Genomic DNA, 22,692 nt, shown 5'->3' with positions numbered 1-22,692 from the left:
TAATGTATATGGATTGAGATTAAGTCCATTAGGAAAGTTTGGAAACCTACATGCAAAAAGACAATGCAATAATTGAAAAATCTCTTCGGAATTGAAGAGATTATTTGCTAAGTTCTCTCATGCGAGAAAATTAATACAATATAGTTAGATAAAAACATGAATTGAGGTAACAAATAGTTTACATTTTGTAGGAAAAGTGTGGTTTTTTTTTTTAGAAAATGTTGTAAATTATTGCTTTAAATACTTGTGAGGTTCTATGATTGTCAAAAAAATTTTGGAAATCTTGTAAAGAAAAGGCTTATCAGAGGTTATAATACTAAAAATGGTGAATGTAGTACAAGTCATAGTGGTTTTTTTCAGGCTGTTTTCCTCAAATCACGCTAGAAATAAACTTTTAACACAAATAAAAAGATTATATATCCAAGAAACAAAAAATAAAAAGTATCAGACATGTTTAGATAAAACATTTGCATTTATTGATGCAGCATACTTGAACAAAGCGTATAATTTTGAATTGTGGTAACACTTTGGCTATCAGTCACTTCCTTATGTGGGGGAAACCATAGTGGCACATCATAGTTTCAACTGTGATGATCAATTGATACAATACATTTTTGCATTTTTAAACATTACAAGGGAGAATTGAATACATTTTATTGGAATGTTGTTAATTGTGACATAATTAAATTGGAACACTCTTTAAATGATTTTTGCCATTTCACATCCTAATTGGTTTCTTGCCTATGCAGTATAATGTCATTTATGTCTCGTTAGGAGCTCTATACTCATGTAAGTTGTGCATCTTCATAATTACTACAATGTCAGCTTTGTGCATGAAACTTACAGGAGCATTATGTACTTGCACTATAATTTGACAATAAAATTATCAAAATATGGTGCATGATTTAGGAGAAACATGAGAGTTAGGGTGCATGGGCAGAGATGGATAGGTCATCTATTTAATGACCATGATAACCGCTGTAAATTTAGTCATTTAGTTAATTTTTTTCTGCAGCTAAAAAAACTTGTGAACAAAATTGAACAATTTGTTTCAAGATGGTGGATGAAAAACTTATTTTCTGCATGTTGTAGGCTCTACGCTATGCTCTACAATGGTTTTGTTTAGACTGTCTGGAATACATTTCCAGAGTATAAAGAATTAAACTGAGTCATACTAGAGATTTCATTGGTCTGCAATTTTGCAGTAAAACTTTTGAAATAATATTTCATAGCTTAGGAGAGGAGTGGTGATAAAAAGTAAAATCACATACATTCTATTTTTGATAACCGCCATAAATGGAAAGCTGTTGAGTTGCAGTTTTTATAGTTGCAAGATAACTTGAAGGATTGGTCGCATTGTATTTGAGAAAAATTGGTCATCCTGTTTAAAGATAGTAGAGGACAGACTGGTTTAACATGTCTTGTGAGAACTTAAAATTATGTTCATATTTGACTAGGTTATATTTTCGTAGATTAAGAAACGCAAGTCTCAGCAATGTTACGGCATCACTTGAGTTGTAAGTTTTAACTCTGTAATGTAGTGTGTTTTAATGAAGGTTGGGGGTAAGTCACAAATTTTGAGACCACAATAACTGCAGCAAATGTAGAGGTTTTTAGCTGAAATTAATCACAACTAGATACACCTCGGGAATAATTCTGTTTTGCATTTGCATTTGTTGAAAGTATTTGAAGATTGTAGGTAAAAAATTGACTTTTCTTATGCTGAGGTACATTCCAAATTCTGATGACACTTTCAAATCTCTGCCTAAACTATATTTTTAAAAATTAAGAAAAGAGACACTTAAAAATTTTAGACCTTCACTTAAGCTATGTGACACGTGGCCTAGTTTCAATCTACTGAACGTTCCGATAATAGATGTTGGGAAGCATGCAGTCGGAAATAAGATCTCAATCGTCAACAAATTATAAAAACCAGGACAAGCATTGGCAATCATTAATTTGCTCCATCCTTACTATGCACAAATCTCATGCAGTATCGCAAGAAATAGGTTATGCAAGCAAGAAGGAAGCAAGCCCTTTTTTGATATTAGGGACCAAACGGAGTAAGCTCAATACGTCCGTTAATTAAAGCTGCAATTAGAATAAACCTCAGCCAAATCTGTTCCTGCTTTGTTAAATCGTAATTCAAGGCAAACACAATCTTTGTACATTTGGGCATGCTTCTAGTCTTGATTTTTACATGCAAGGAAAATAGTACGATGCAACAAGCAATATGCACACCATAATTCTAAACATTATCATCTACCATGCTCTACTTATGTAACCTTAAAACTAAAGCACTGCTAATTTCCAGATTGGGTCTGGTATGGTATGTTCATATCCTTAGTCAAGAGAATTATTCAATAATCAGGCACAAATTAATTAACAAAGTGATCCTTTTATTCATTTAGTTACTTGTTTGTACAACATATGATATAAATTGAACAAGTCCTTGCTTGTCTTTAAGAAATGTGCACTTTCGTCAAATGCAGTTACAATTACAGAATGAATGCACTCACTTTATAACAACAATAATTTCATATGCTTTAACGCAGGCATGTCAAACTCAAAATATGAAAGGGCCTCCCCGATGGCGCAGTGGTAGCGTCGTCACCTTGTAATCAAGGGGTCCCGGGTTCGATACCCGGTGGAGGCACAAGTGGTTCGGATCCCACTTTAAACTGTAGGTCCAGTCCCAATTAGCCTTACTGTGCATAAAGTGGACTTAAAACAAAAAATCAACAACAATTAAAATATGAACTGGGCCAAATAGTCAGTAGTGGTAGATAGGGTGGGCTGCAAGGAAAAAATTAAATTATCTTTAATACTTTATTTTAAAGAATGACTAACATAACACTTAATAAAGTATATTGAACATTCATTGAAACTTGATCATTGCTTCTTGCCTGACAGCTGGCATCTTTTTTCTGCCACCAACTTATCAATATCAGGAGACATCTTATTCAAAGCAGCTACTTTCAGAACACAGCTAAGATGAACGTCTAAAAATCTGGATCTCGTTGGTGACTTGTTTTCTTTCACGAGTGAGAAAAGTTTTTCACACTGGTAAGTGCTACCGAACGTGGAAATTATTTCACACGCAAATTTGTGGGTTTCTGGAAAACGTGCAGGCATGTACTTGTAAAAGTCAGGGATACCCACTTCGCTGTACTTTTTTCTCAAAGTTGAGTCGCACTGAATTTCAATTACTTTCATCTGCAGATGTGCTGCATCTTTTTCTACGTCAGTCATAAACAGGGCTGAAAACAGGGAGATCTTGTCTTCGAAAGAACGAACATCGTGGAACCTTTTCCCGAATTTTGTACAAAACAGGTTCCTTTGAGTTTGATCTGTATTTAGAACAAGTTGGAAAGTGTGTCAAGTCTTCGTTTCTTTACTGTTTTTCCCAAAGCAATAACTTGTTTTGACTTGATCATTCATGTTGGTGATTAATTGATCTTTTCCTTGCAGTTTCAAATTTAAATCTCACAAGTGTTTCGTTATATCAACAAGATAGGAAAGATCTTGTAACCACGTTGGTTGCGAAAAAATGCTGGTGTCTTGTTCTTTAATTTCCAAAAATTGGCATATTTCATCTTTCAAGTTCCAGAATCTTTCAAGAACCATAGAACACGATAGCCAAGCGCACTTCTGTGTAGTGGGGCACTCCAGAATATTCGCTTTCTAAATCTGTTAAGAAAGCAGAAAATTGTCGCTGGTTTAAGTTGATAGCTTTTTTCACAGGCTTCATCACATTTTCCATGTTGATTACTTTTGAACACAAGACCTCTTGGTGAATGATGCAATGCACATGATGGAACATGTGTTTATCACAGGTTTCACGAAATTCATTTTGCAGTTTTGTCACAAAACCATTGTTTTTTCCCGTCATTGAAGGGACACCATCCGTAGCTACACAGGATAACTTTGACAGAGTTACTTCCGCAAAAGTTCACGAACATCAATAAATATATCCTAACTGGTAGTAGTGTCATGCAACGGTACATTGTCCAATAGCTCCTCATCACAAGCACGAAGAAACATAGCTAAGTGATGTCTCTACTCTCATCACAAGCGATGGAATAAGCAATGAAATCTGACACTTTTGTTTTAATTTGATCAATCAAATCACACGCCAGTTCGGTTACTCTTTCAGCAACCGTGTTGCGGAATAGTGAAATGCCTTGAGAAGCTTTTACACTTGCGGGATTAAATATTTCAGCAGCTTTTACCAAGCACCGTTTAATAAACTTGCCTTCGGCAAAAGATTTTGACTGTTTAGCTATCAACTCCGATAATGTGTAGCTTGCGCATACCGCAGCTTTGCTTTCTTGAGCTACTTTAGTAGGTTTTCGGGCGAAGGCAGCTTGTTCCCCTTTCCCTTCAACCCTCTCCTCATTCTAGATTCCGAAGGGAAAACTGCGCAGGCAGACAACTTAGCCTTGGACTCTTGAACAACTGGTAATCACTACATTCGTCAACCACCCCAATAATGCAACATGACCACCTTTTTTCACCTACCGACAGGTATATCCTGTCCAAGAGGAAAACGTGTGAAATTTCACATCGTCTTATATAATAACACAGATATTTTAGCAACTACTACATCTGAAGGCTCTACTATTTAAAAACAGGTAATAGCAAAGGGGCCGCACAAAAAAAGAGGCTGCACAAAAGAAGGGGCCGCACAAAAATATATCGAGGGCGCGTGTTTGACATGCCTGCTTCAACGCATGCATTCATCCAAACACAACAAAACTTGCCCAGCGAGGTAATGCATAATTGACTTACAATTACAACAAACAAGAACATGCATTGCATAATTCGGGTGTTTCAGAAAGAGCTTAAATTCACTTTGCACTAAAACATGCGCATTGCGAACACTTTTACACAAGCATACTTTCTGTGACTTTCTTATGAGGTAACAAAAGCATCATAACAATTCATTAATCTTAAATAATTGACGCTACTTTAAGGAAATTTAGTGATCAAAGGGGTTTAAGGTTAAATTAATGGGGAATTGATTTACATGATAGCGACCTCAGTTTTTGCTTTTTTTTCTCTGTTCAATCACAGTTTTAGTTCACATGAAATTGTGGGAATGACGCACATCAAATCTTAATTTATCCAGTTTCGTTACGTCTCGTTTACTCTTGTAGTTAACATTCTCGTGAATAAATAAATATCAAAGTTAAGAATTCGTGCACTTGATTATTAGTAAGTTCAACAAGAAAATAGTTCACAGAAATAATCTTAAGCAAGGTGCAATTGTTCTCGTGTTCGTATATGTTAACAGTTTTGTCGAACATTGATATCTAGGTCACAAGGTATGTCGATAATTGCAAGTGAGGAAAATGCACCGTTATTAAACATATTTTTCATATCGTTCTTGTGTCACTGGCTAAGCCTACATACCTTGAAATGTTGTACCTATGTGGTAATTAGTAATCGTTGTTGCATTACCACTTGTAGTAACATCAAAAGTTCTCCAACCACATGGTGATATTCACCATACACAATGGCATCTTATCCTTGCTTCCGAAACATCGAGAACAAGTCATGCTGTACGAGACTGCACCAGGACAAGGCGATGCAGTTGTAGGAAGGTAACAGTGTTTTCCCCTGGATATCTGAACACGAACTGACGCTGATAATTTACGACTATTTCCTCTACAGAGTTAGTTGTTAAAGTCGCTACCAGGTGGCAGGACAACTTAAAGCTGTCACGTGGAGTCTCCTCCTGACGGCGGGAATGAGAACTAGTTGTTGCTAAACACAAGTTCATGCTATATGCTGTGAGGTTACATATATTTCTTTTTTGGAGATAGAAACGACTCTCAACATTGGGTCAACAGCAGCACAGACAATTGTGCATGAACACTTGGATCTAAGGAAAAGGTGTTCTCGCTGGGTCCCACATTCACTCGCGGAAATGGAAAAAGAGGGGAGGGTGGAGTGGTGTGAATTTATGTTGGATAAATTCAACCAAGATGCAAGTCGTGATTTTTGTATTTCAAAAGATTTATTGTCAAATTATAGATGTGACGTTGCGATGTAAAAACTAGCTCATCGCAAGAAGCTAAAAATATTTGACAAAACACTGCTGTCATCGTCCAATGGGATGACAAACAGCTGGGAAGGTAAAAGTCTGCCGGAGGTAAGCAAGATCGGCACCTTAAACAAGAATATGCCGAATACTTAAATCTACATTACAAACATGACACAACGGAGGATCCAGCCCTTGCAGCAAGTGACTATGGGTTAAACTGCTATGTCTAATATGCTGTCAGGTTAGAAGAACTTCTTCTCAATGTGAAGGATGGGACAATGAACGCCATGCACCTATGGTGGGCTTAATAGCATGAAGCTAGATGCTTTGTTCCTCTGTAGGCCCACATGACTAGGGACACAGCAGAAGCAGACATCAGCACTGGCAGATAAGAACACAAGCCAATGGAATATTCGCTGCACTACCGGATGCCGGGAAGTTGGTGATTGCAGAGTCTGAAGCACACTGGTCGAATCAGTCCAGACAAGTACTTTCCTCAGAGCATTGACATCAGCAAAGTCCAGTGCCTTGAGGATGGCGTACAACTCTGCTGTATAGATGGAACAGACAGGATGTAATGAGTAATTTTAACTTTGAGAGTTAAGGACAAAGGTGCAACCAATTGATTCAACTCTCTTGGACCCATATGTATAGAACTCATTAAAATTGGGATATTTGCATGAGGCTTCAAGTACCTGTGCTGGTATTAAACAATTGGTGTTTCTGCCTTTGGGAGGGCAATTAAAGATGTGTCTATGAAAGGTGCAGGAAACTCCCAAGTTGGGAGAGCAGTAGGAGTGGAGAGACGTCTTGCAGATCATTACACTGGGGAACAAAATTTTTGTTGCATTGATACCATCACTTATTCTAACCTAATTTGTGTGTACTGATTTCAGATCTGAGGTCAGTTTTTCTCTGTAAGCTCTAGTTTTTTTTGCAATTCAACATTTTTTATTTTTCACTTTATTCATTTTTCAAAATTCAATTCAACATTTTAAAGTTGGATGCCACCTTGGATACCATCTTGGTGAGGGGTGTAAGGGGTGCTCCTTCCACGTAGTGCACCCAATAGTCTACCTTACTTCCACGTAGTACACCCTGGACTGCAGAGTAACGAGGCTCTGGCAACTGGTCCCATGGCCAGTATAATTTTGTTTGTGTTGTCCTGTATTTTGTCCTTATTTGTGCCGAGTGCTCCTTAACAGCCTCAGCTTTTAACGAAAGTCAGAAGATTTTAATATTTTATGATTTTAGTTATGCAACGTTAGAGTTGTTATGTGTAACGATAAAGGGCTGGACCCCATATAATTTGATGGGTTCAAAATAGCCTTAGTGCTGACGCACCCAAAATTTTAAATTCACATTCAACCATCTTGGTGAAGATATACTTAACTTATTCACAAACACATATATGTGCATTACAATATGCATTACAGTTTGAAAATATGACAAGATAAAAGCACTGTTTGGAGTATTAAACATGTATTCAATATAGTAAAATATGAGTATGAAATTAAGTCTTTTTTTAAAAAAAGAAAATGACACATATGTCTACATGTAGACAGAAGGCAATATAAGATATTTGATATGGATAGCATGCAAAGTTCAAATAGGTTCTATTCAGGAAACAATTTGCGCCTGTAGCTCTTGCTTTGTGAACTTGCTCAGGGCAATCTCTCTGGCAACTGTAGTCTACCATCATATTCTTGTCCTGTCTCCTTTGACATGCTCTTTTATGTACTTATGTTCTTCTCACAAATGCACTCAGTGACCAACTGGAACTAATCCATAGACATTCCTGTTGTGCAAGAGAAAACATGATACTGTGCTTATAGCTATTGAGTAATAATTGCCATCTTTTGGACTATACGAGGTAAGACCTAATTGGGTGAGAAGGCCTGGGATATCATAACAGTAAACAGTGCTTGTATTCTGAAAAGAAGTCCACAAAAATATGCTCTCACTTTCTGAAATATGACACTTTCGCTTATCAGTGTAGTATAATCTTTTCTTCCAGCCTGCATGCTAATACTCGTAACTCAGCTGCTTTCATATGTCTAAGTGAAGATGCCATGATCTGATATGAAAAAGCAAAAAAAGTGTGTTTTAGGGCCTTTCAGATGACGTAGTGGGAATGTTGTCAACTTATCATTAAGGTATCCTGGGTTCGTTACCCGGTGGAAGCACACAATGGTCAGATCCCACTTTAAACTACAGGTCCAGTCCCGATTTTTCTTTCTACACATAAACTGGACTTGAAAATACATTCAAAGAATCAATCCAAGGTGTTTTAGTGCATGGTTCGGGTAAATCTAAGTGTTATTATCCACCTACCCCCAATGTAAATACAAATGGGTGTCCTTTTTCTCAAAAGTAAAAGTTTCAAATTGCATGATAACTATAGCATGTACGCGAACATTGATTTCATATTTGAAATCAGCATTCAAAAGTTATATAGAAACAATTGAAAAATCAAATGCAACAGAAAATGAGAAAAAGAATGTTCCCCTGCGTTATCAACAGGAAGTGATTACATGACAGAATTTGGTCAGATTTCCAAGAATAGAAGCAAAATATTCTCGAGAAGCGGCATGTCCAGAAACGAGACATTTGCTTACATTGTGTTGATGGTAACCTAGGATAGAAGACTAGTGAATTCAGTCGTCAATGGTTCCACTTATATAATTTCATTGTTTGTGTAATTTTGAATGTGTTTTTATTTTTTTTCATATAAGTTTAAGTGAATTATTAAAATACTGTAATGAATAATCTCTTGCATTACAAGTTTTTTGTATTCTTGAAAAAATCTTGCCACCAACATAACATAATAAACGAATTTAGAATATCAGAATTGGTGTTGTAAGTACAGTTTATGTACTATATGTCTAGAGAGTAAGTGCTCTGTGGCTGTGGCCAAATCTTCGACTAACGTCTGTATGAGATATTATCTGGAACATGTAAAAAATGCCATGAGATTTGTCACATTAGATCAGACTGGAGAGAATAAGCTATCACAGAAGTCTAGTTCTGAGTTACAGACCTCAAGTCTATTCCAGGTTGTAAAAATAAACTAATGAGAAACATCAGGTATGTTAATGAAGTTTGCAAGATTACTGAGGACTCTTAAGACACAATTTCAACTTCATTTGATTGAATGATAAAGTGGTAAAATGCTGTCCCAGTTGTTTGAAGGTCGCAGGTTCAAATCTCTTGTAATACCAACCCTTTGTATTTAGTAGAATTATTGCTTTTGAACATTTATATGAGGGAGAATATGAAAACAAGACACAATTTCAACTTCATTTGATTGAATGATAAAGTGGTAAAAAGCTGTCCCAGTTGTCTGAAGGTCGCAGGTTCAAATCTCTTGTAATACCAACCCTTTTTATTTAGTAGAATTATTGCTTTTGTACATTTATATGAGGGAGAATATGAAAACTCTTCTTCTGATAAATCTAATTACTTGTCAATATCACTTGGGATGTGTTTTTCCACATAACTTCTCCAATACTAAATTACTTCCTACATGAGACAATAACATGAACAGTGAAATATTAGTGAAAATCTTAAGTGTTTGACGCCCAACTGTGAGGTAAAATAAAAGTTGATTCTTATAAAAAGAAAATAAAAAAATTAAATATTTTTTTGAAAAAATAGAAATTATAAAATCCCATACGCCTCGTGTACAAATTCCTGGGCACTCCGCTGCAAATCAACCAAGGATGATGTCATACTGCTGAGAGAACCTTCACGTCGACTGTGTGAATTGTGGTCTCAGGCAGAGATTACGATGCTTGCCAATCGTTGAACTGTACATGCTCAGCTCGCAGGCTTCTGTAAGTAAGACTGTTGAATCATACATGACATGGGCTATCCTGTCTGTGACGGAATTGCAAATTCCTTCATTTTCAATACTTATGAGTTAACAAGAAAACATAATGTTTCGTAGTTTCGAAAAATGCCAGTTTAATTGTAATATTCTGTTTGCAATATTTTCTATGAATATTAGATAAAATAGTCCAATATGGTTTGAAGACATGAGTATGAGCATATAAGCAATAAATCAAGAAGGACTGTGTGGTCCAGTCATTACGATACCTGCTCACCACACGAAGGTTCCCCGGTTTGATTCTCCTCGTACAGCATTTTTTTTAAATAATAGAATGCCAATCAATGTAAGTCTGTGATATATTTATTGCATATTTGATGACAAATGTTTATACATTTTAATACAAGTTGCAAATAGTTTTGATACTGATCAATACAAAACTACTTTAATAAATTTAAAACCATAAAATGAGATGAATAAAATAAATGTAATAATAAAAACAATAAACAGTGTATTATTTAAAACTAGTGTTGCATGGAATTGATGGGACTATATTTTATGCTTAGTGCATCATTGGTTTACTGTGCTATTAAATATTGCCTCTAAATCCAAGCACAGACAGCTTTTTTTTTTACAGTGCAGTGCCAACTAGTGTACCATATACTTACGATGGAATTAATTAAGCAACTGTTATTTTTAATAAAAATGTAATTGTTTTATGAGAGTAACTACGTGATATATAACCTCTTACAAAATGTGGAAAGGCATGTGAACCAGACATACAGGTCTTGCTTTGCGTTTCGTGCAAGATCAAGAAACAGTGGAATGTTAATGTGGAATTCTCAGCAACCAGGTCAAAAATTCGAGCTGTTATTTAAAAAAATTAGGTTGAATTATGAATAGAATTTACACTGCATAGATTTCAATTTTTTGAAACTAAAAATAGAGTAGCTAAGAACATAGTAGGTTATATGAGTCGTCTGAAGTATAACAGATCTTATCATTATAATTGTGTTGTAAAATCTGTAACTATATATAAGAATAGCGTAAATAATGTTCTGAAGACTACCTTTAACATATAATTTTTTGATCGATCATTATCGTCCCGATTTACATTTCTAGTATCCATATGCTGTGTAAAAGTATAGACGTCTGATTCGTCCATATTTTAGGATTCCAGAACAATATATCTTTAGATAAATATTAAATTAAACATATTTGTAGGTGACAATGCAAACTTGTATCAACAAACTCGAAATCACTTAAAGTTGAAAATATAGAGGCATGTAATTTATAATCACAGTGAAATGTCTTACAGGACATATTTTGACTAAAAATACAGGTCCATGTTTGGTCCACAAGTGTAAAAAGAATACAAATGCATATGGTATGCACTTCCCGCATCCCATGTATTCGAGAATCTGTGGCTACACAATTAAAAAAAGTTTCACAGTGTAAATGCTGATTCGAACACACACATGTGGAGCCTTATTGGCAAAAAAAAAAAAAAAAAAAAAAAAAAAAACACTAACCTCGGTCGAACATGCATCCTTCAGAATGTGAAATTGTAACACTAACCACTCACCTACAACTTCTACTGGTAGGTCATTATTTACTTATCATGTAAGTTTTTGAATTATTTCACCACTGGCAACGAGTATTTCTTCTCGCTCATTCTGTTTCAGATGTAGTTGTTTTTCCAGATCGCTACAATTTTTTACATTCTGCCACCCATGGAAATCCTTATGGAATATATTATTGGGATGCAACTCCCAGAAAAGAGAGTATCTTAGTTTCAATAAACTTGAAGTGGGAATGATGTGTTCAGTTACACATTTTACCTCAAAATTTTTCATCCTTGAAGTTTTCATTGCAATGCCACCATCAACTGAGCATTTACTTTCTGGACATATAGTACATATAGCATAAGTGGAACTGGACCTACAGTTTAAAGTGAGATCCAATCCACACTGCATGGTGCCTCCAAAATTAAAATCTTATCCAGTAAATAAATAGATTAAAACAATAAAGAAAATATATAAATACAAAAACATGAAAGAGAGGTCAAGAAGTACAAAATAAAGTAAGCGTGTGAAAGTAGCTAGTTAATATATGTTGTAAAAAGTAAAACATGCGATTGCTCACATAAGAGTCATTCCATGCAAAATCAACACAGCCCCCAACCTGACCATCTCCGATTTTCATGAAATTTTGGGAGTTGAAACTATGCATGGAACTTAGTAACTATGAAAATTTTGAGTTTCGTTTGTCTTGTAATTGTTAAATTATTCAAGGTCAAAGTTAGCAGAAATTGCCCTTTTTGAGCCCGCTTAGCTATACTAAATCTGCTGTAACTCCGCCACTATTTCGACTAGGAAGCTCAAATAAAGTTTATTGTACAGGGAATTCAACAAGCTTTCCAGTGATATATAACAAGCCTATCTATGGATAAAAATATAATTTTGTCACGTGACCTTGACCTTTGACCTTGGATATCTCAAAACATGTCATACCAAAAATCATGAAAAAAATATATTTGGTCCCTCATGCCATACTCTAAAACATATCAAAAAATCATTCTGGTACTGCAATGGGATCAGAAGATAAAAAATAATATGTGTAACTATGTGACTGATAAAAGCCCCATTACACGAACTATGACGAGTCAAAAGTCCCTTAACACCCTTTACAAAATGTAAAGGAGTTGTCTTGTTCATGAAAGAAATAGGTTAGACTCCGGGAGATCCCTAGCTATGTGTGTCAAGCGCAAGTCCAGCACATTGTTGACCCCCATATTGAATTCAACGCAAAAATTTCAAAGGGAAGGGTGTGAAATGATATATCAAATCAGGCTAGAACTTCACGAGAAATGAAACGGTGAAGGTTTTTCTAACTTATTTTTGGGCAGCAAGACGTTATACGCATATCTTTCACTTACAATATATGCACATTATAGTGTTGTCAATATTCCTGTGAGCACACTCGTTGACATCTCTCACACTCACATAGAATATTTGGCAGTGTAACAGGTGCAACATCATTGCAAGCAACAACAATGCCTTCTCTCAGATGGTCAATATCAGGGACTTTTAGTGCATGCACCATTCTCTTCAAATGTTTCTGAAGGTAAAAGTCCTTCCTAAGATGTTAGATCTGGGGAATGTGCAGGCCTTTTAATAGATCGCCGTCTGCCCATCAATCGACCCAGAAATTTACCATGAAGAAATTGCCAAAATGTTCACATAGTGTGGTCATACACTGTCCTGATTCAAAACTCTGGAAAAGTGCCATATCCCGTAAGCAAGGATGAAAAACCTTAACTGAACACATCCAAGAAGCCCTCACCATTTAAGGTTCCCTTGTTGAATATGGACCAACCATTCCCGTTATTCGTACACTATACCACACCATTAGCTTACCAGCAACAACCATTCGGCTGGGATCGGTCTACTGTAGATTATCAGATCACAGGTATTGCACATAATTTTTATTAACTTTACCAGGAACATAAAAATTAGCCTCGTCACTGAAGAATTTTTCATTCCAAAGGAAGTGTCACGTAATTGTTTGAGATACTTTTCCCGATACTCTACACTATTCAAGTGTTTGGTGAATATTGCTGATTAAAATCATATGCAATAAATCATATGCAATGATGCGTATACTTTTTCTCTCCCAAGATGTCAGCGTGATCTCGACGAGTTCCTAACACGTTAGGAACATTCTAATGCTTTGTTTTTAACACCTCGAAAAGGAGAAAATGGTTAAAAGCATGCAGTAATAACTTTTTGCTGGCTAAAGATACTTTGGAAAAACCTTCACCGTTTCATTTCTCGTGAAGTTCTAGCCTGATTTGTATATCACTTCACAACCTTTCCTTTGAAATTTTTGCATTGGATTCAATATGGCGAACAATCACATAGGTAGGGATCTCCCTGTGTCTAACCTATTTCTTTCATGAACAGGATAACTCCTTTACATTTTGTAAAGGGTGTTAAGGGACTTTTGACTCGTCATAGTTCATGTAATGGGGCTTTTATCAGTCACATAGTTACACATATTATTTTGTATCTACTGATCCCATTGCAGTCCCAGAATGATTTTTTGATATGTTTTAGAGTATGGCATGAGGGACCAAATATATTTTTTTCACGATTTTTGGTGATTACGTGTTTTGAGATATTCAAGGTCAAAGGTCAAGGTCACGTGACAAAATTATATTTTTATCCATAGGTAGGCTTGTTATATATCACTGAAAAGCTTGTTCAATTCCCTGTACAATAAACTTTATGTGAGCTTCCTAGTCGAAATAGTGACGGAGTTACAGAAGATTTAGTATAGCTAAGCGGGCTCAAAAAGTGCAATTTCTGCTAACTTTGACCTTGATTAATTTAACAATTACGAGACGCACAAGACTAAAAATGTTCATAGTTACTAAGTTCCATGCATAGTTTCAACTCTCCAAATTTCATGAAAATCGGAGATGGTCAGGTTGGAAATTGCACATATCTGTGTTGATTTGACATGGAATGACTCATAAGTGAAATAAGGGTGTGTCCCAAACGGTTAATATGCTTTTTCTGAAATATTCTGTCATAAATTTTGTTTCATAACATATCTCTGCTTTCAGGTTATTACTGGAATGCAAATTGAATAGACGTACCCTTCATCAAGAGCCTTACTTAGCTTCCAGCAAAAACAACAAATTGAAATTACTTCCATTGAAATCTCTTACCTGCAGCTCAGTGCTGTTGACAACATCCTTCTCTGGGACAAAGAGTAGTGGAAGTAATGTGGAATCTACAGGCGAAAGAGGTTACACAAAGTCTAATAACTCAGAGAGTTATACCATTTGCAGGGATGGCAGTAATTTGTTTGATAGCAAATGTGATCTTATGGTTCATGTGCAAAATGAAACTAGAAGAAAATCTTTTGTTTGTTCAATGTGTAACAAAATATTTGCTCGAAAGGATACTCTTAGAGTACATTCAAGAATTCATAGTGGAGTGAAACCCTATGAGTGTACAATATGTAACAAATCATTTGCTCACAAGAAAATTCTTACAGGACATTCAAGAATTCATACTGGAGAAAAGCCATATGTGTGTTCAATATGTAACAAAGCATTTGCATGCAAAGAAAATCTTATAATACATTCAAAAATTCATACTGGAGAGAAGCCCTATATATGTTCAGTGTGTAATAAATCATTTGCACGCAATGATGATCTAAAAAGACATACAGGAATTCATAGTGGAGAGAAGCCCTATGTATGTTCAGCATGTAACAAAGCATTTTTACGGAAGGAATATCTTAGACAACATTCAAGAATTCATAGTGGAGAGAAACCCTATGTGTGTACAACATGTAACAAATCATTTGCTTGCAAGCAAACTCTTAGAGGACATTCCAGAATTCATACTGGAGAGAAGCACTATATATGTTCAGTGTGCAACAAATCATTTACACGCAGTGATGAACTAAAAAAACATACAAGAATTCATAGTGGGAAGAAGCCCTATGTATGTTCAGCATGTAACAAAGCATTTGCATACAAGGAAAATCTTAAAGTACATTCAAAAATTCATACTGGAGAGAAGCCCTATATATGTTCATTGTGTAACAAATCATTTGCACGCAATGATGATCTAAAAAGACATACAAGAATTCATAGTGGAGAGAAGCCCTATGTATGTTCAGCATGTAACAAAGCATTTGCATGCAAGGAAAATCTTAAAGTACATTCAAGAATTCATACTGGAGAGAAGCCCTATATATGTTCAGTGTGTAATAAATCATTTGCACGCAATGATGATCTAAAAAGACATAAGAGAATTCATAGTGAGGCCTCCCCAATGGCGCAGTTGTAGCACCGTTGCCTTTTAATCAAGGAGTCCCAGGTTCGATACCCGGTAGAGGCACATAGTGGTTCGGATCCCACTTTAAAGTGTAGGTCCAGTCCCGATTAGCCTTACTGTGCATAAAGTAAACTTAAAACACCAAGTCAATCAATCAAGAATTGATAGTGGAGAGAAGCCTCTATGTACTTATGTTCAGCATGTAACAAATAATTTTTACGGAAGGAAAATCTTATACAACTTTCAAGAATTTATAGTGGAGAGAAACCTTATGTGTGTATAACATGTAACAAATCATTTGCTTGCAAGCAAAATCTTACAGGACATTCAAAAATTCATACTGGAGAGGGGCCTTATGTATGGGCAGTGTGTGACAAAGCTTTTGCCTGCCACCAAGATCTTAGTAGACCTTCAGGAACTCATAGTGGAGACAAACCCTAAGCGCGCTTGCACATGTACCATTCTTTTGCCAGGGAAGTTTTCCGTGACAACACCAACTTTGACTGTGTTTTTTCATGCACAGACACAATTGGGGTTCTCGCCATGACCTTGGAGGTACGGAAGCCAGATTTTTCCTTCCCTGTGTTGCCAACCTCTCGATAAGTAAGAGCTGGTAAATCTGTGAAATTATGCTAAATGCTGATGAATTCTGCTAGGAGCTAAATAATAATAACAATGAATTATTATTATTGATAATAATTAGTAACAGTAAATTTTTATTGATTATTTTTAGGATGCTTGTAATTGTAGGTGATGCATCTATTTTCCGAGATGAGTTCAACATTGAAGGAGAGAAAGTTTGAGATCGATTATAGAGCGGAACATTTGCTTTATTTATGCCCCAGAACTTTCTACTGGTTCTTTCCGTGAAATGTTCCTTTCAAGGTAAACGGGAGAATAAAGAAAAGATGAATGGGAGAGAGTGTGTTTGGAAAGGCATGTTTGGATTTAAGATCTGTATGTCATTTTATTTTTAATTTCTCAAAATATCATTCTTTGAAGTGAATTTCTCCTTCCCAGAGGAGCAAGTTAGCAAATTATGTTAGATTTTCCCATTATGCAAATGCAGAGAAATAGGTGTCAACGAAACTCGAATTGTGATAGGTCTAGCATCATTATGGTAAGGTTGGCATCACTGCCCTGCTTCAAAGAACTTCAAGCTAAATTTTATAACTTGGGCCTGTGTCCTCTTTTTCATTGCCTGAGTCGCAGGGGCCTGGTCCCGACTCTCGATGTGTCAAGGGGAGCTCCGATGCATTCAACCATCGAAAGGTCCTTCCAGGAAATTTGTCAAACAGAGCTATGTGTGCTCCTTTGCCATTTAGCCCCATTGTTTCTTGGTGGACTCGATGTCTAAGTAGGATATGCCATCGATCTTATCGGTACGTGTGCAAACGTGCTAAGTTTGTACAACATGTAAAATATCATTTTATCACAGGTAACTTCTTAGAGGACATTCAAGAATCCATACTGGACAGAGCCCTGTGGGTCATTCCATGTTAAATCGACCAATTTCAAAAATGTTTCCAGGTCATAATTGTGGATTTGGATGACACTGTCTCATTATCCTCCAAATTACGGAAAATTCAAAGCTGCTTCTTGGTTTGAACTATTTGTGTGTGAAAAAATTAAATTTTGTAATAACATAACATGTAATTTAATATTCTTATGTGATTCTTGAATATATTAAAGTAAAAATGTTGTTAAATTGATGAATATTATAGGGGAATACATATGCTCTAATACATATTATTCAATATTTTTGAATGACTTTGGATTATTACAATTTTCAAGTATCAGTATTGGTGATCAACATCTATGTCAGTTCTACAGGGTGTCTACCAGTCAAGAATGTCAAGAAAAAGTCGGAAATGAACAGGTAGATCAAGAAAGTCAAGATAAAAAGTTTAAGAAATTATGTTTGTAGCCAAGAATTTGGGTGTTTTTTTTTTGTTACAGCATATTGAATTTACCTTGTTACATTCTTGTACTCGGATTTAATAAAATTGAATATTTGGAAATCTAAAATTGTATTGAGTTGTGGTTAAGATTTGTTTCTTTTGTTTCTTAAATGCATAAAGTTTTGTAAAAATATCAAATAAAGTAATGTGGCCATTCTCCATCCAAGATGAAGTCTGATGCATTATTTTTTACATGGATTAAAGCAAGTCTAAATTTCTTGTTAAAGTACAGATTCAGTTTTTATCTTAACTGGTCTTGTGGTAGGGATCTTTCATTGAATAAGAATATACATTTTCTTGATTTCCAACTATACCTAAGTAGTGGGTAATTAAATAAATGTTAAGAGAAAGGTGGTGGGAAGTCAAGAAAATGGAAAGAAAAGTCAAGAAAAAGTCATTAAAATGTCAATAATTTTGTTTTTGTTATTTTGGTAGACAACGTGTTCTAGTTGGTATCAGCTCAGCTCTAAATAAATCCAAAATTTGCCTTAAGAAACATTTCATATCCAAACATGCATATTTTGTGTACCTGAAAATCCACCCAGGAAAGTGGTGTTATATTTTATAGTAACCCTGATGTACGCTCATGAGACACATTAGGTTACCTCCATATCTAGCACAGAACTTGTAATCGATTGTTTACATAAAGGTAAAAGGAATCAAGGCATCCCTTTTGAAAGAATAGACTGTCTCAAAGACAATGGGGAATAAGTGCTCGTACATTTTTCATGTGGGGAGGTTACAGCAGTTGGCGCAGAGATTTTGACTGGAAGGTGTCGCAGTAGTGTGCTCTGTCTGTTTAGTTTTAGCAGACCTTCGAGGACATTATATTTGATCGTTAAGTTTCTGACGATAAAACGCCAAGTTCGCGAGTGATCAGCCGAAGTGAATTGGCAAAGACTGAACGTGTAAACAGAACTTGTGATTCCTGACTCGTTATTGTAACAACTATGTAAAATGGCTCAGCCAGTGCGATCCTAGATTGACATTCTTAATTGTATCCATGGGGGAAGAAACCCGTCAGTCGCAGCAAAGCACACCAGGGCTGATCGTGAAGCCGAGGTTGCAAAGAGGGAATTTCTTCAACTTCGAGACATCGAGGAACCACCAGGAAAAGAAGACAGAACTTTCAGTGAACAACAAAGATTTTTGGATAAGGGATAACTATTGTCGAGATCTCTCATGTGTTAAACCCCACAAGTCTAGTTCTGATAGATGATCCCCTGTAAAGTTTGAAGAGTATAGCTATAATCCAATCTAAAGGCCGGCAAGATATCCGTAAGTAGGCCTACATGTTAATCTGTTTAATATTTTTATAAACAAATGAAACTTTAGATTTTTTCTTGTTTTCCTTTCGCCAAGATAATTCAAAGTACAGGTGTTGACTTTTTGTATTGGGTTTTCTCATGTTGATCAAGAACCACTGGCTTATCAGGGAAAACCTTTATTTTTTAGTGAAATTATTTCTTAGTTTTCTACTGTAATTAAAAGTTAGGAAAGATAACTTGTTATTGTTTTCTTTCATACATTAAAATTATAATAATACTAGATATTAGTTTCTCTTGATCAAATTGTAATTAGATGCAAAGCTAAGAATAATAAATAAAATCACATTTTATCATTATAAACTCATGTTACATGTGACTGAAGATACAAAAAATGAAAACATAAAGGAAAATGGTGGATTTTTTAAGTGGTGTACCACAAAAGGAATAGATGATATCCAAGCTACATGACATAATCAGACGTTACCCTATTGTGCGTCAAAATTCCAACTTGTTATTCTTGCATGTTGCAGTTCTATCCTGGAAGGTAGGCTCTTTTTTCTGATGTCCTCAAATATTTAAGTTTCCATTCAGTTTCTGAAATAAAAGGATGTCCAATGACATTTAACTCTCACTGTTAACGTGTGTTTCTGTGTGTGTGTGTGTATGTGTATGTATACAAGAATTGTATGTAATTGTCTACTTCCTTTTTAGTGATTTTTTTGGGAGGTTAAAGCCTAATTTTTTTGTTGTGGTTATCTTTTCCAATACATGTTTTCAAACCTTAAAAATACCGGGATGTGACATATATTTCACATTTGGTTTTTCAACTTTTGGAGGATACTGTGACAAGTATTGTTTGGAGATACATGTTTGACTCCTACATGAGCTTTGAGGCATCCTATTAGTAACTAGTAAAGTTTAATTAATTTGATTCTGGTTACATTTGTACTGAACGGAGTGGGGCAATTTCTCCCCTGAAAAAAAAAATTCCGGTTTTTACATTAGAAATTATTTTTTCTCCGAGAGCATCAAAAGCAAGTGCGCAGTTCTAAACACAAGGATGAAACGCATAGTTGGCAATATGTACTATTTTGAACACTCCCATCCTGTCTTTGCCTATGTGGCTGCCAGACGAAGTTCAAATTTCATAAAAAATTAGATTTTTTAAACTTTTGTCATCTTCTACTTGATAAATGAAATTTAAGTTTATTCGACCATAGGTGTGTAGTCTAGTGTGTACTAAAGATAATAAGTTGTAATTTTTAACTATAGCATTCATAGTTTCCTGCCAAGAAAACATCAATGCTTTTACATTTGGGAATATTTTTCTAAGAAAGTATCAGCAGCAAGTGTGCAATTCTTAATATGAGATGGAATGCATATTGGGCAATGTGCAGGTACTGTTTTGAACCCTCACTTTCTGGTGGTGCCTATGTGGGGCCTGATAAATTTTTAATTTTGTGAGGAAAATAAGATATTTTTTTTTACTTTCATCATCTATGTGGGGAATGAAAAAATATTTTTTCAATAGGCATGTAGCTTTGTCTTACTAAAAGGACAGGATATAATTTGTAACATAGTTACCAAAATATAAAATTTATAGTTACCAAGATATAAAATGTTGTTTAAAACCTTGGAAAATTTTAAACTTTCTCCTTAAAATTCACTTTGTAATTAAGGATCTAGATTTACTGTGCACTAGTGCCATGGAATAGCAAGTTGGAATTTTGACACACATTACGGGAAGGTCTGAATACGTAGTGTGCTCAACTTGATGTGGATATCATCTGTCCCTGTTGTGATACACCATTTCAAAAATCCACCATTTTCCTGTAATTTTTCCATTCTTTTTGTATCTTCAGTCACATGTAACATGAGCTGTGTGCAAGATATGGAAACCATGTAATTTGTGTTTCTTGGGCCCACATGAGGTAACTAAGAAAGATAAGGTCACTTTCCTGGGTGGATTACAGTAGTGTTTTCAGCCACACAAAATATGCATGTTTTTTGACGTATAATGTTTTGAGGGCATATTTTATATTTTATTATTTGCTAATGTAAACAAGCTGTGGGTATTTTGATGCAATGATATTTGATTGATGTGTAAATATCACCAGGCTGTGATCAATAGTTCCGAAGTTATTGGGTCCTGAAATTAGCTTCGTTGCACATTTCTCAGATTTGGATCACCATCTTCTTACACAGGCTACAACTCTAAAACTATTTCCAAGGGGAACCTCATATTTTGTGTAGAAACCTTCCACACATGATTGAATCATCTTGTCAAATTTAATCCAAATCCAAAACTATGACCTGGAAGCCCTGATCAATCTGAAGTGGACTGACCCCATGTATGTTCAGCATGTAACAAAACATTTGCACAGAAGGAATATATTAGAAGACATTGGAGAATTAATATTGAGAAAAACAATTTGTGTGTTCAATATGCTGTAAATCAGTAAGAGAGTTGTCATATCTTCAAGAGCATTCAAAAATTCATTTGTTGAAAAGCTTTTGACACAAGGGAGATCTTAGAAAACGTTCAGGAATTCATAAAGGATAGAAGCTCTATTTCTATTAAGCATTTGAGAAATATTTTTGACACAATCCAATTCTGTCAAGAAATTCAAGGATTCATGAGGGAGGCAAGCATTTTGTATTTGAGCATGTGTTTTAACATGAAATAGACAGTATTTTAAGTGGGAGATTGTAAAAAGAAGAAGAAGGTTTTTGTAGTGGAAAGAAGATGTAAACTCCATAGGAAATTGTTGCTGCAATTAACCTGTACCACATCATCGTAACACATATGCCCATTCTGAATTGCTAGCAACATAACCTCATGTGACTACAGATAACTTTTCAAAGTTATCTGACTGCCATAAAATATTTACAGTGTTGGCAAGTAACAGTTACTTTTTTGAAGAAATATTACTGTAATTAGTTAGCTTTAAGATCAAATAGCTGTAACTGTAATGGAGTTTTATCAGCAGAAGTATATTTTCAACAGTTACTTTTACAGTTATGACAGTTGAATTGCTATATAAGTGTCATAAATTATTGGCGATTTAGGGCTTAAAATGAACCCAGACTCAGTTTCTGCTGTGAACATTGGACAACCATTTTATTTGTGCAATACACTACACAAAAGTCCATCCATTAATTCTTGCAAACAATAGAAAAAGAGGAATGCTTGTACTAAATTTGTCTCCTATCAGTGGGTGATCAGTAGGCGCTAGGTACCAGGCATTTCAGGGTAACAGCTTTTTCCTATGCTTCATCTTTAGATGCTTCATCTTTAGTTTGGTAGTCCTCAAGGCCCAAGGTGATATGCATAGCTTGGAAGAAGGATGGGTTTCCCCGAAGTGGAAAGATAAGTTTCTAGGAGGAGAATTCTTTCAAATTGCTGTCTGTTTGTCATTGTCAGTTGTGTGCTGCAAAGTGTCTCTTGCACATATTAAATATATACAGTCACTTGTTTCTGTAATTTGTTTTTGGGTGACCTTATAATTTTCTCCCTTGTGTAATACTGTGTGTCTACAAATGATTGGAGCAGTTTCAACTATTATTTGTAACTACAGTATTAGATGTAATTTGTTCGAATGTGATGTTAGAAACAAGTATCTCACAAAATTTTGTTTCCTGTTGCAAGTGTTGTGCTTTTCCACCTTCTACCGCTAGAGTGCAACAATATTTAAGATGGCAAAAAACAGCGAGAAAGCATATGCTC

At 35.4% G+C, this 22,692-nt stretch overlaps 1 protein-coding gene across 2 annotated transcripts in view; it reads left to right on the top strand.

Annotated features, from left to right (window-relative positions):
• LOC145989836 (uncharacterized) overlaps positions 1 to 18,024 on the top strand; it is a 159,089-nt gene extending 141,065 nt beyond the window's left edge. For both annotated transcript variants that reach the window (XM_083125236.1, XM_083125234.1), the window contains exon 3: positions 14,509 to 18,024. In XM_083125236.1, coding sequence (XP_082981362.1) covers positions 14,509 to 15,748 — 1,240 coding nt within the window. In that variant the 3' untranslated portion in view covers positions 15,749 to 18,024. The remainder of the gene's footprint in view (positions 1 to 14,508) is intronic.
• Positions 18,025 to 22,692: the final 4,668 nt, after the last annotated feature.

This window comes from Lepisma saccharinum, chromosome 7 (genome assembly GCF_977018435.1).
Source record: "Lepisma saccharinum chromosome 7, izLepSacc3.1, whole genome shotgun sequence".
In the NCBI taxonomy this organism is placed as follows: Eukaryota; Metazoa; Arthropoda; class Insecta; order Zygentoma; family Lepismatidae; genus Lepisma; species Lepisma saccharinum.
This window is presented reverse-complemented; position numbering and strand designations above follow the sequence as displayed.